A 14,343-nucleotide genomic window follows, 5' to 3' on the forward strand; every position below is an offset into this window, starting at 1 on the left:
AAGAGGATTTATGGGGAGATGCATCCCTCTTTTCCTTGGGAGGATGATTAAATTTTCCTTTAAACACTTTTTCATGGCTCTTCTTACAGGATTCTTTCAATGAAGGCTTAATTGCATGCACCCTGGAGCTAACTAATTCAGGGCTTGATGGGTCACTCTTTGGTTTTTCTGGATGTTGTACAAGCATCAGAGGGAACAGAAGCTGAAGCAGCCCTCACAGAACGATTCAGAAGGAAAATGTTTAGTCTCCCTAGAATTCCTTATTCTCCTGAAGAACCACCTACATAATGCTCACTTTGAAGTGAGCTGTACAATTCCCCTAAAAATTAGAGGTAACCAGTGTGATCTCCATTAATTGGGAAAACTCACAAGCTATACAATATTTAAAACTGGGGCACTTATGCATAATCATATGGCAGACACTAATCAAACAAACAAGGTTGTAAGCAGAATACTGAGGAAAAATAAATTCCCCCTTAGTCCCATAACTATAACCAACGGACAGCTACACAAACAAAACATAAATTACTAATTAATCTAAACTGTACCATACACAAGAATGAGATGCTAAAGTAAAGCTGCTGACACTAAAGCACTCCAGCTCAGGCCAAAAGTGAAAAGAAGGAACTGAATTAGCAGTTGGTCCCACAATACCTTTTCTACCTTGGATATGGGACACAGGGATAGTTAGAGAACATGCACAGACCAAACAGACACTGCTTACCAAAAAGCCTCTGATCTAGGCACATGCACACCTAGAGTGGAATATACAAAGGGGCAAGCACTAAATATATATATATATATATATATATATATATATATTCTTCCTTTGCTGCAAATCAAACTAGCTAAACTTGTTTCTCAACAAGTCACTATGAATTTAACTTTACCATAGCATCAAGACATTTATTTACAATAGACTACATCACCAATACAATTTCAAAATCTCTGAAAAGGAACCATTGTATTTACCTCCATTTTTCTTTTTGTCCACAATTCTTTGAGTGAGCCATTCTTTGGTTTCCTCTTTGGTGTTTTTTGCAAGCTCAATAACTACCAGAGGCCTGAAATGAGGCTCAAACGTGTCGAATGCAGACCAGCTTTCTTTCATCCTTTGACAATTTGTGAAATGCTAAAAGACAACAAACATGCAATGTTAAAAATACTACAGGATACAGTCTGCAGAAAAAGAAACTTTGCTACAAACTACTTGTTTGTAGTTAGCATGTGAACGGAGGCATACTGTGGGTAGCATGCTCAGTGCCTGCTGGAGGGAAGTGCGATGCAGCACTTGAATAAACTTCACTGGGCGTCACTCAACATAACGTTGCCTGACTTTGGCTGAAGCTATATCCCATTCTCTTTATCTAGGATGACTGTTGCCACCATGTATAGCACATTGGTGGTGGCAGCGGTAGTGAGGAAGCAAAAAAATATAAATAAATAAATGGAAGAGAAAAATAAGGGAGGACACTGAGGCCATCTCACTTTTCCCAACAGAGTAAAATCAGTGACAACTGTTACTAAATTAAGAGACATTATAAGAGCCTGAAAATGTTAATTTTGCACATTTATCAGAGAATTAAAAATGTTAATAAAAAGAATACTAATGTATTTATTCTGTAATACAATATATTTTGCCTTTACCCAGTTGAGAAAACAAATTTTGACAGACAGGTGATGAATAACATTGTTTGGTTTTTAATTATCTCGATAAGGGTGGGTAAACAGACTATGAGCCTGAGGTGATAAGTTTTCATGAAAATTTTGCAAGCCTTCTTTACAAACACTAATTGAAACTTCACAGCACCTCTGTTAGGTAAGTAGGTAAATAGTATTCCCATTTTACAGATGGGTAAAGTAAGACACAGTAATTAAGGGACTTGCTTAATATCACACAGCAAGTTAGTGGCACAGACAGGAACCTAAAGCTAGGTTGCAAAGAATTAAGCATGTGCATAGCTTTACACGAGTAGTCTCACTGACTTGAACTGAAGTTTTATGTTGACATTATTCCTTAAACACTTGGATAAAATGTGCTGCAAGAATAAATATATCTATCTATATCTATCTTCTTACTATATGTTCCATTCTAGGCATCCGATGAAGTGGGCTGCAGCTCACGGAAGTTCATGCTCTAATAAATTTGTTAGTCTCTAAGGTGCCACAAGTACTCCTTTTCTTTTTGTGCATATAGACTAACACAGCTGCTACTCTGAAACCTATCTTTTTTCTGTATGCTTCACAGAGCAACTTAGGAGTCACTGTCAAAAGAAAAATTGGTCATCTGCCTGTTCAGTACATGAGAACAACAGACTAGATATAACCTCATTGGAGGAAATTTTGTTTTGCTACTGACTTGAATGGGGTCAGAATTTCATCCATTGTCTTTGACTGTAAGTACTTTTTCTCTCTCTCTTATTCAAAGTCAACAAGATTATATCTATCCTATGCAGAATGTCCATTTTTCACAACAGCTTCTCTGGATTTCTCCATGAAGCATACAGGAAAGGGTATTTCCAGTATAGGTAAGGCTACAAATTACAGAGATACAGTCAACACACAGCTCAATTTAAACAATAATTTCTTCCCTATCTTTTTAAAATATTAAAACTGAAATCATGTTTAAAAAGCTAATTTATCATTTATTAGCCTGGTCAGTTTCACTTGCTAGTTCTCATACATAGCACAATCCTGTTGCATTTGGTGTTCACAATGCTGAAATAAAATGTGTACATTTTAAGTTAATATATTATGAATGCTACTAGGTTCATAAAAATGTAAATCTACATTTTAGATGTAAATCTGTACGGACAGAATGATCTAGAAGAATGAGAATAGAACTGGAAATCCGGAATTTTAATCTTGGTTCTGAGACTAACTCAGTGTTGTTTTATACAAGCTACTTCAACTCTCTGCCTTAGTTTTCCTATTTTTAAAATGGGGGTAATACTTTCCTGTCACCAAGTGATGTTGTGAAAATTAGTCAATGTTTGTAAAAAGCTTTCAATATGATTAGCACTGGATAAATGGTAAGTTCTATTAGCTGACAGTATTTATTGAAGTAGAAAAGGAGTACTTGTGGCACCTTAGAGACTAACAAATTTATTTGAGCATAAGCTTTCGTGCTTAAATAAATTTGTTAGTCTCTAAGGTGCCGCAAGTCCTCCTTTTCTTTTTACGGATACAGACTAACACGGCTGCTACTCTGAAACCTTTTATTGAAGTATTGTTCTGCTCTGAAAGTGTCCTGCAGAAAAAATGGCAGCTTCTTATTCAAAATGATCTTCTCCTTTTACGTATTCAGCATCATATTTTCTCATTTTAGTCACAAAAAAGATTTCTTACTCCTGTTAGCACTACAGAACTGCGCAAGTGGTGAAGATTCTGTTCCAGGGGTCGGCAACCTATGGCACACGTGCCAAAGATGGCACGTGAGCCAATTTTTAATGGCACCCTGCTGCCTGCCAGGTCCCAGCCGCCGGCCCCACTCAGACCGCTGTCGAACCCAGGCCGGCAGCAGGCTGAACAGGGCCGGAGGCCAGGACCCCAGCAGGCAGCAGCGTGCCATTAAAAATCCTTCCTGCCCTGGCCTGCTCTTCTCCACCCCCGTCCCCCCCCCGGGAGCAGGGTGAAGAAGCTTGGTCATGCCAGCTGCTGCTGCAAAGCAGGCAAGGTCCCCGCTCCCCGGCCTCTTCCCCAAGCGTGTTGGGTTCCTGCCCCTCCTCCTCTCCCTCCCTGCTGCCGATCAGCTGATGGCCCTTGCACGGGAGGGGGAGAAGCGGAGCAGCAGTGCACTCCCTGCTCCAGGGAGGAGGTGGAGAAGGGGGGTGGAATCAGGGCATATCCCCTCCAGCTCCCTGCCATGAGCCACTCTGGGCAGGGGGCTGGGAGCACCCCCACAACCCTAGCCCACACCCCCAGCCCTCTGCCCTGACCCCTGCACCCTCCTCACATACTCCCAGCCCCCCCCCCCATGCCCTGACTCTTGCACCCCCCACATTCCCACCCCCACCCTGAGCACCAAACGAGAGCTCCTGCACACACCCCCATTCCCACCTGTGCCCTCACACCAAATGGGAGCTCCCCAGGTACGCACTCCACACCCAAACCTCCTGCCCCAACCCTGAGCCCCCTCCCTCCTTCTAGCTCCTGGCCAGACCCTACACCCCAACCCCCAGCCTGCTCCTTCACCCCCAGCCCTGTGCTCAGTGCACTCCCACACTCAGCTCAGTGCAGAGAGGAAGAGAATGGGCTAGAACCAGGGAGATGGTAGGTACCCACTCTATGTGGGCAGGGCTGGGATCCCAGACTGGCAGCGGGCTGAGCGGAGCCAGCAGCCGCCAACGGACGGAACCCCAGACCAACAGCGGGCTGAGTGGCAGCAGGCTGAGCCGCTCAGCCTGCTGCCAGTCTGGGGTTCTGGCTGCCGGCCCCTTGCCAGCCGGTGTCCCGGCCGCAGGTCCTGCTCAGCCTGCTGCTAGCCTAGGTGAATGGAACCCCAGGCTGGCAGCGGGCTGAGCAAGCCAGCGGTGTAAAATCAGCATTTTAATTTAATTTTAAATGACGCTTCTTAAACATTTTGAAAGCCTTGTTTACGTTACATACGACAATAGTTTAGTTATATAATACATAGACCTATAGAGACAGACTTTCTAAAAAACGTTAAAATATATTACTGGCACGCGAAACCTTACATTAAAATGAATAAATGAAGATTCGGCACACCACTTCTGAAAGGTTGCCGACCCCTGTTCTATTCCATCTTGTTGCTCCTGTTTGAGATTGCACAAGTGTCACCAACGATGTTATCTGGAGGCAAAAGGGTTCGGGGCGGAGCTGCAGTCAAATTGCCGCCGCATGACACGGACTGGCGCCCGATTCTAAATGCAGCCCCAAGCACGTGCTTGGAAAGCTGGTGCCTGGAGCCAGCCCTGACAGGGTTACACAGATGTAACAGACTATAACCTGGCCCGTAGAATCTTTACTATTTGTGATGATACACAACATAAGAAAAAAACGATCGTATTTGATCAAGAAACTAGGGACACACAAACATAGAATTCCCTTATGCCATTTTATATCCATCCTTCCAAGAAGAATTGCACTCAGTTTACTTAGGTGTGTGTACAGCAATTGGCACCCTAGTCTCAGTACAAATAATAAACACCCTTCCTACATCTACTGCTTGATGGTCCAAGGGGTACATCTAGAAGGTAGCATGGAGTGCAGTTGACATGCCCCAGAAAGGCATGCCACATCCGCTTAGATGTCTCACAAACGCCAGCACTCTACGGGTAACAGAAGAAGAAATGCAATTACTGTTTAGCTGTTACTGTTAGCAAACAGAAAGTATGCTGACCTTGTTATAAATCAACTGTTTCATGATACTTTGGAATTGAAGAAAATATAGAATATTAATTTCATTAATGTAATACATTTTATTGAATAAATTTAATACAAAGGTTTTCAGACAAAAAACTTGTTTATTCTCCAGTAACTGAATTGTGTTCACATTATCTACTTCATGTTTTTATTCATAAAGTGCCATCAGTATGCTCAGTTTTCAAACAAGGAGACATAACTTTTGCTCCAAGAAGAAGCAATGATCTAAATATTGTATTGTAATTCAGAAGATAGCACTGTCCAGATAAAAGGCAGCTGTGAAGGGCATCAAAACATATCTTTCACACTTCAACACACCTGTGAGTGATTCAGGCACGGAGGGGAAAAGCGTTAAGACCACCCTGGCTCTGGTTATCACAAATTCCAGCTAATCCTAAAATCAGTCTAATTCACTTGCTCACGTTCAAATCCCAGTTAGCAGAAACCAATTCTATGATGTGAAAAACCACGGGACCTTCTTCGAATGGAAGACAATTTGATGGTTATTAAACGTAGGTAGCAACGGGTGATCTACTTCCTTTGCAAATCTGCAAAATGCAATCCGGGCAGTCCAGCCCCACCCCGACCACAGCTCGGAGAGGGGTGGAGGAGAGGGCAAAGTTGGAGCAACTCGGCAGGGTCCTAGAGAAGAGTAAGCGTACGCGCAGTCTTGCCCGCTACCAACGCCCCAGTACTCCTGCACCCCTGACGCCTTAGGCCCTCCCCAGTGCCCGGCTTCTCTGGGGTGCCAGCCGTGAGCGGACCCCGGGCCACTCAGGGATGGGCGAGGGAGGCTCCTCCTCTCCCGGCGGCGCAGACACGGCAGGGACTAGCGGAGAGCAGGGGGCTCACACTCACCCTCTGCCGCTTTATTCCACGTCCGCAGGCGAGGGAGGGAGCAGAGCGGCTGCGGGTGATGGGAGGGGGCGTTAGACCCGCCGTAACAACAGGGAGCGTGCGCCGGTGTTAGGGGCGCGGCTGCTCGCGCCCAAAGGGCGGGCCAAAGAGGGACGCGAGGCGGGGCTTAGGGAAGGAGACGCGCTCGGGGAAGACCGCAGGAGCCGCGCGCGCGCGCGCGCGCGCGCCAGGAGGCGGGGCTAGGAGAGCGCTTGCGCGCGCACTCGGAGGAGAAGACGGAGGGGGAGAGCGGACTGCGCGAGCCAAAGGGCGGGGCTAAAACGTTGCCTGAGAGTTACTCCGCCCTCCCCCTTTCTCAAGAGCGGTTGGCCGGCGGTTGGCCCCGACGGGACTCGTGCATAGCCCCTTCAAGCGTCTGGCAGCCGTGTAGCTGCTGCTAAAAATGGCAGCAAAGGCTTTGCATGGGGGCGTAGAGAGCCATGTATGGTACACACACCCCTAGGCGTCTGTGCGCGCCTAGGCAGTGCCTCGCTGTCCCTCACTGCTAGTTGTACCCGTACTGGGGTCGGGGGGGGGGGTGCAGTGTACATATGCCGTAGACCGCCGTAGACCTGCTGCATGTTGCTCTTTAGCCTCTGGAGTGTGGGGAAAGCAAGGTCAGGATCCTCCCCACCAGGGTGCTAGGAGTCTGGCAGCAGCCTTTGGCCAGAAGTGGTTTTCCTGAGATGCACAGTTTACAGTTTTGTTCAATGGCTTTCAGTATCTGCACTCTATAAAACGCCCCTGCTCCCCACACAGGCATTAGGACTCTACATAGTCATGTGTGCCCATCTCCCATGACCACATGCACCCCTTCTGTCTTGCTGCTCCCTGCCATCCATCATATCCTGCTTTTCACCCTGTAACTCCTCAGAGCTCATGGCTTCCAGCAGCAGTAGCTATTCTGGCCTCCTGTACTTTCAGTATTATCCATTGTGCAATAAGAAGTTAAAGAAAACAAGCTACTTCCTAATACATACATGAGCCTCCCACTGGCCCACAAGATCTTATTTTCCACTCCCTTACCCTACCTCTCCTTGCTTTGTTGTCTCCTGTTTGTTCTAGTCTTAATTTAGGGACTACCCAGGCAAACCTGTATTACAGGGTGTAGTACGTACTTACAACCCATTGATTTCAGTGGGATTATTCACAGTAGTAAATGCTAAATCCATTTTATTTACCTGTTGTATAATTTCCTGCAATCTAGAGAGCACATTTCTGTTTGTACAACCACCTAAAGAGAACTGTACAGAATAGTCCTAAATTTTCTAATATTTCCAGTATCAGACCTCAAAAAAATAAAAAAAGGAATTGTCACTCCTTTCTCTCCCCCAAATCCTCAGGAAATTAATTGAGATTATATATATATAATCCCATTTGATTTTATATCTATATATATATATATCTATATATATATATATATATATATATATATATACACATCCGTTTGATCTTAACAGATGAGTACCAATTAATGTTACAGAAATAAAAAAAATTGCAAGGTCCTTGCACAGAGAAACCTCTTTCCAAACCCCAAATTTGGCATTCAGTTTAACTCTGTGCATATGAGAAAGAATCAGTCATTAAGTACGTAATTCTGCTGATACATCAAAATTACTAATTTTTTCCTTGAGTCCTAGTAAAAGGTGGATTTAAAGAAAATTTAATATAAAGGCTGAATTGGCAAGAGTCACTTCATACAAGCAGGAATTGTTGCCAGTAGCTAAGGATAACAACAATAATGTTTAAGACATCTCAAACATGAGAGACACAGTTAAATAGTTTTACAAAGAGGATTTGGTTCTCCCCTGTTGCTACAAGGTGATAAACATTACAAGAGCCATTGATCTACAGGTCCTGCTGTGAGAGGAAAGGTTTAGCTTATCAAAACTTGTTCTGGTCCCAGTCTCTAAGTGGACACCAGTGTGCTGAGTCTTATATAAGTACTTTTTATCTGTATATTTACAAAAGAAGGTAAACACTATTACTATCTTCATTCTACTGATGAGGAAACTGAGGCACAAATAGGTGTAGTGACTTCCCCAAAGTCATACAGCAAGCCTGTAGAAGAGCAGGGGATATAATCTACATTCATTATCACAGCATAGAGACCATTAGGTCAAATCTGAATTTTATTACAACTGTAGAGGAAATTACTTTTCCAGTGATATGTAGCCCAATTTTCACATGCTAGCAGTTGTATTTTCCTTTATATTATAGGGGTTTGCAAGAAGCAGCTTCCACAGACAGACTGCAGCACAGAGACAGAGGCTGGGAAATGGAAAGTGGCTACCCATTCGTTGTGCATGAGACCCTGACAGGGGGTGTTTGGCCAGAGAAGAGGGGAAGTTGCTGAGAGAGAAGAGTGACTGACACTCCTGGTCAACCAACTGCACCCAACAATGTCTGCATGTGGCTGGGACTCCCAGTTATGTGCATCCAGCCCAAACATTGTTTGTGGGGGAAATAGGGGAGTTTACTTTCAGAAGTAGAGACAGGTGAAGTTGTTCGGTTGCTCTCTACACGGTAGAAGAGAGGTAAATCCCTTTTATCTGCTAGTGAAAGGAGCCCAGCTCATTCACAGCACCCAGTTTCACCACTCAGTCAGCTATTGCCAAAACAGCTTGGCTATAGCAGGCATTGGACAAAGAAAAGCCCGTCCCTCCACTCAAGCAATCACCAGCCACAATATAGAACCAGCAGAAAGAGAGGAGGCCAACCTGCCTAGGTGTGGACAAAGCGAAGAGGAGGGAAGCAGCTCTCAGATTACTATCCAGAAGGAACAGATAGAAGGCCAGCCTCACCTACTAGGCCTCCCTAGCACAGAAAGTCAAGGGAGGATTAGTATTTGAGCAACACAGAGACCTGCCCTCCAGTCCAGAGAGCAATCTGTCTCACAGTATGTTACTGTACCTATACTGGGTGTGTCTACACTTTGGGCTGGAGGTGTAAATTCCACTTTGACTTTGAGGACATGTACTTGGATGGGTACATACTTGGAATGGCTAGCCCATCATGCAGCTGCAGCTACATTCTATTTTTAGCATGGTAGCTCCATCAGACAGGTACATCTACTCAAGCTGGAATTTACACCTTCAGCTCCAGTGTAGATATACCAGGTGAGTATTTTCACTTACTCTTAGGAAATACCCAGAGGTCATTCAAGATCTTGTCTAAGAGACTCAATTAATTTCAGTGTAAAGACAGGTGAAGGATTACAGAGAGTTGAAGGATAGTGTCAGCACCCAAATGATGGTCAGGGCTCTGACATAAAAACAACGGCAAGTTTACTTTTCTTTAATCAATCCTAAAGAGCTCTAACACAAGTGACAGTATGTACATACTGACCAGCTGAGATCTGTGGGTAGACTTTACGATTGGACCCTCTTTTCTTTTATATTCTGTTTGTAGAATTCAGATTGTATTTAATTATTGCAAAAGATGTGATTATTTGAGGAGGGGTGTTTGATTATTGTTGTGGAGTTAACACTTTGGTATCTCTCTTCCCCTTGATTTCCCTGACCTTTCCTTTTACCCATGGTTCCTACTTATCCCCTCTTCTTTTTATGTAACCCAAACCCTTTCTCTTAAATGTTGGGAGGGGTTTTCCTACAACTTTTTGGTTCTTGATTCCTATTAAATATATTGTTAATGTCCTAGGTATCAGAGGGGTTATATATAAGCATGTATTCACCTGACCACTAGATGGAGGCACTATGTAGTCTATAGATTGACAACTTGAGGTGTGCCATTAACCCAGTGGTCCTGTGGTGGGGCAGAGAGTTTCTTAGAAGGGAAAAGCAAATGGCCTCTTTGGGCATGTCTACACTGCAATTAAAACCCCCTGGATCAGGCTAAGGAGCTGTTTAATTGTGGTGTAGATGTTCAGACTCAGGCTGGAGCCGGGGCTCTAGGACTCTGCAAGGTGGGAGGGTGCCAAAGCGTGGGCAGCAGCCTGAGTCAAACATCTACACCACAATCAAACAGCCTCTTTGGCTGAGCCCCACGAGCTTGAGTCAGCTGGCATGGGCCAACTATAGGTGTCTAATTGCAGTGTAGATATAACATACCCTTCTACTCTTAAGGACAAGGGGTGTATAGTAGAGGGCTATACCAGGAGTTGAAATATTGTAACAAACACATATACTGCAATCGAAAGATAATTATTATATAAATAACCCCCAGTGGTGAGCTGTGACTAGATCTCTTATTTTCCACCTATACAAAAAAAATATGAAAGCCTTTACCATTTAAATCCTAATAGATTCCTTATCCTCTCTGTAAATTGGCCTCTAATGGGCAACATCTAATGGCCTTTAATGGGCAACAAAGCATGAAGTGCCTAATTCTGCAAAAAGGTGAGTACCTCCTAGAAGGTTCTGTGCTTTCTCTCTGAGTTCAATGAAGTTGAGGATACTCTGTACCTCTTGGGTGGGACTCTATCTCGCAGGATTGGACCCAAAAAGATAGTATATTATAGTCTGGCCATTCATACTGACTTACATCCAGAATTCCCCAAACTGTAATTGTCACTGATTGTGATAAATTTTACTGGTGAAAGGAGATGGTTTGGTAAAGGTTCCTTTATTTTATTCTTCTAGAGTAGACTTTTTAAAAACTATATCAAATCTTGAGGAAAATCTCACAGAAATGAGCACATCAAAATGGTTAAGTGTAGATAAAATAATGGGCAACTTTTAGCTAGTATTTATATAAAAGTTATAAAACTTTCTGTACCAATTATCATTTATATTTTAGAGTTATCAAAGAAAAAACAGAAATTTTATTTTCTACCACACAGCACATGAACATTTTGCTTTCCAGACTTTCTTTCTCATTATCTTATTTTTGTTACTATTGCAAAAAATGACTATAGTAGTTCTAGTTAGTGTAGAATTATTTTTCAAAATAAAGGATTTTTTTCAAGGGTCTATTATGTGCTGTGTGTGACCAAAGGAAGATAAGCTGCAAAGAATAAAAGAAAAATTGAAATTTTAACTGATAGATCTTCAATAGCCATCAATTCAGAAATACTAAAGACCACATATTTGTAGATTTAATTACATTTTCCATAAATTCTAATTTATCTTTCATACTGCTAAGTGGTCCACTTAGAACATTAGTACTATCTGTACAGCAAAATCTTTAGTCTTGTCATCAAGTTCATTGACTTTGTCTTCTACAGCTGTAGTGTTATTCTAAAATCTTATTTGAAACAGAGCATAATTTATACAAAAATGTTTCAAACTGAGTTTGAAGAGCTTTTATTCCAAACTGTAAACCCTGTATATAATGGAAACCACTTCAAGCCAGGGGGTATCATAGCACCCTCAGCACCCCTAGTTCCAGCACCTATGGGGTCCCCCAAGGATCTGTACTGGGACCTGTGTTGTTTAACATTTTCATAAATGATCTGGAAAAGAGGACAAACAGTAAGAGGACAAAGTTTACAGATGATAAAATATTACTCAAGTCCAAATCAGACTGTGAAGAGTTACAAAGGGATCTCACTAAACTGGATGACTGAGCAACAAAAAGGCAGATGAAATTCAGTCAAAAAAGCTAACAAAGTTAGGAACCATTAGGAAAGGGATAGATAATGAGACAGAAAATATCATAATGTGACTATATAAATGCATGTGATGCCCACACCTTGAATACTGTGTGTAGTTCTGGTCCCCCCCACATCTCAAAAAACTAGGGTGACCAGACAGCAAGTGTGAAAATTCGAGACGTGGTTGGGGGGTAATAGGAGCCGATATAAAAAAAAGACCCAAAAGTCGGGACTGTCCCTATAAAATCGGGACATCTGGTCACCCTACAAAAAACATTTCTTAGAATTGGAAGAAGTACAGAGAAGGGCAACAAAGGAATATGGAACAGCTTCCATACAAGGAGAGATTAAAAAGACTGAGCCTGTTCATCTTAGAAAAGAGATGACTAAGGAGAAGGGAAATATGTTAGAGGTCTATAAAATCATGAACAATGTGGAGAAAATGAATATGTGAAGGGGTAAATAACACTTGCCTAACACAAGAACCAGGCGTTACTCAATGAAATTAATAGGCAGCAGGTTTAAAACAAACAAAAGGAAGTATTTCTTCACACAGTGCACAGTGAACCTGTGGAACTCATTGTCAGGGATACTGTGAAGGCCAACAGTGTAAGTGGGTTCAAAAAAATCTGCCTGCAGCAGATGACTGACACCCTTTTGGAGGAAGAAATAACACAGGCAGGGATTCAGGTGAACTGCTGAGCTGCATGTAGAATGGGAGTGGGGAAGCACTGGAGGAAATCCACAAATCCCCTTTGTCTAACAGTAATGTAGCTAAATTTGACCCTTTATTTCTAGTTATTAGTCAACAAATATAGCCATATGCTCAGTACTACATCATAGACAACTGAAGAGCAAGTGAGGGCTGGGGAATCAAACTCACAATTTATATTGGTTACTAACCGTCTCCAGAAAGATCAGTAGCAAACAGTTCATGGAGCACATTTTGATAGGAAAATTTTCCAGTCCAAAAATTTAGACCAGTTTTAATCACTTAAGCACCATAAGCATTTATAAGGCCATACTGTCATTTACAATAAGACTCCTTTACATCACTCTGACAATGTAAAGGAGCCTTAAAACTTTTACACATGTTTTATACTCATTAAGAACAATGTGAACAATTCACTAAGCAGGCAGGCTGCTACATTCTGCTCTGCCTGAGGAAACAGAGCTTTCTCCATGCCTACCTCCTTAGAAACGCTCCAAAGCCCTGCCCCTCAAGGCAGGGTGCACTGTGATATCAAGTGAGAGGGCCAGAGTCTCTCTCACTCACTCACACGCTACGCCCCACCCCACCCCACCCCTCCGGTGATGATTTACGTCTCCCCTATCTGCTCCAGATGCCCAAACTGACGTGCCCGCCCTGCCTGGGAGGGGCATGTGACCACTCTTGCAGCTTCCTTTTGCTTCCCTGTCAGAATTCATTTTTCTTCAGGGAAGCAAAAAAATCTGCAGCAGACATGAATTCTGTGCGTGTCCAATGGCACACAATTCCCTCAGGAGTACTGTATGATCATTCTTATGGGTTTTTTTTATATACATATATGGTTACACTGAGAACTTGAGTTTCATGTGAGTGGAATGAATTTTACCCAATATGAATGAGGCCATGAGGTGGTAAGGGCTTGATCCAAAACCAATGGAAAGCCTCCTTCTGACTTCCCTGAGCCTTGGTTTAGGTCCAGATCTTCAAAAGCTTTTAGGCTTCTGTCATAAATATAAAGGGAAATGTAAACACCTTTAAAATCCCTCCTGGCCAGAGGAAAAACCCTTTCACCTGTAAAGGGTTAAGAAGCTAGGATAACCTCGCTGGCACCTGACCAAAATGACCAATGAGGAGACAAGATACTTTCAAAAGCTGTGGGGAGGGAGAAACAAATCCTCTCTCTCTCTGTCTGGGTGATGCTTTTGCCAGGGATGGAACAGGAATGGAGTCTTAGAACTTAGTAAGTAATCTAGCTAGATATGCATTAGATTCTGATTCCTTTAAATGACTGAGAAAATAAGCTGTGCTGAATGGAATGTAGATTTCTGTTTTTGTGTCTTTTTGTAACTTAAGGTTTTGCCTAGAGGGATTCTCTATGTTTTGAATCTAATTACCCTGTAAGGTATTTACCATCCTGATTTTACAGAGGTGATTCTTTTTACTTTTTTTTCTATTAAAATTCTTCTTTTAAGAATCTGATTGCTTTTTCATTGTTCTTAAGATCCAAGGTTTTGGGTCTGTGTTCACCTATGCAAATTGGTGAGGATTTTTATCAAACCTTCCCCAGGAAAGGCGGTATAAGGGTTGGGAGGATTTTGGGGGGAAAGACTATTCCAAAGGGACTCTTTCCCAGTAATATACCAGTTAGACGTTTGGTGGTGGCGGTGATAAAGTCCAAGGGCAAAAGGTAAAATAGTTTGTACCTTGGGGAAGTTTTAACCTAAGCTGGTAAAAGTAAGCTTAGGAGGTTTGCATGCAGGTCCCCACATCTGTACCCTAGAGTTCAGAGTGGGGAAGG

General features: G+C 42.9%; 1 protein-coding gene across 3 annotated transcripts in view; it reads right to left on the reverse strand.

The window, feature by feature from the left end:
- The window catches only part of ANO10 (anoctamin 10), a 255,793-nt gene extending 249,369 nt beyond the window's left edge, over positions 1-6,424 (reverse strand). Inside the window, exons 1-2 of one of the 3 annotated variants that reach the window (XM_084618258.1) lie at positions 6,244-6,420; positions 973-1,132 (exon numbers count right to left, since the gene is read on the reverse strand). In XM_084618258.1, the coding sequence (XP_084474384.1) occupies positions 973-1,111 (139 nt within the window). In that variant the 5' untranslated portion in view covers positions 1,112-1,132; positions 6,244-6,420. The other 2 variants (XM_084618259.1, XM_084618260.1) reach the window with 2 other exon arrangements.
- Between the last annotated feature and the right edge of the window lie 7,919 nt (positions 6,425-14,343).

This window comes from Lepidochelys olivacea (assembly GCF_965140295.1).
Source record: "Lepidochelys olivacea isolate rLepOli2 genome assembly, chromosome: 2".
Taxonomy (NCBI): Eukaryota; Metazoa; Chordata; order Testudines; family Cheloniidae; genus Lepidochelys; species Lepidochelys olivacea.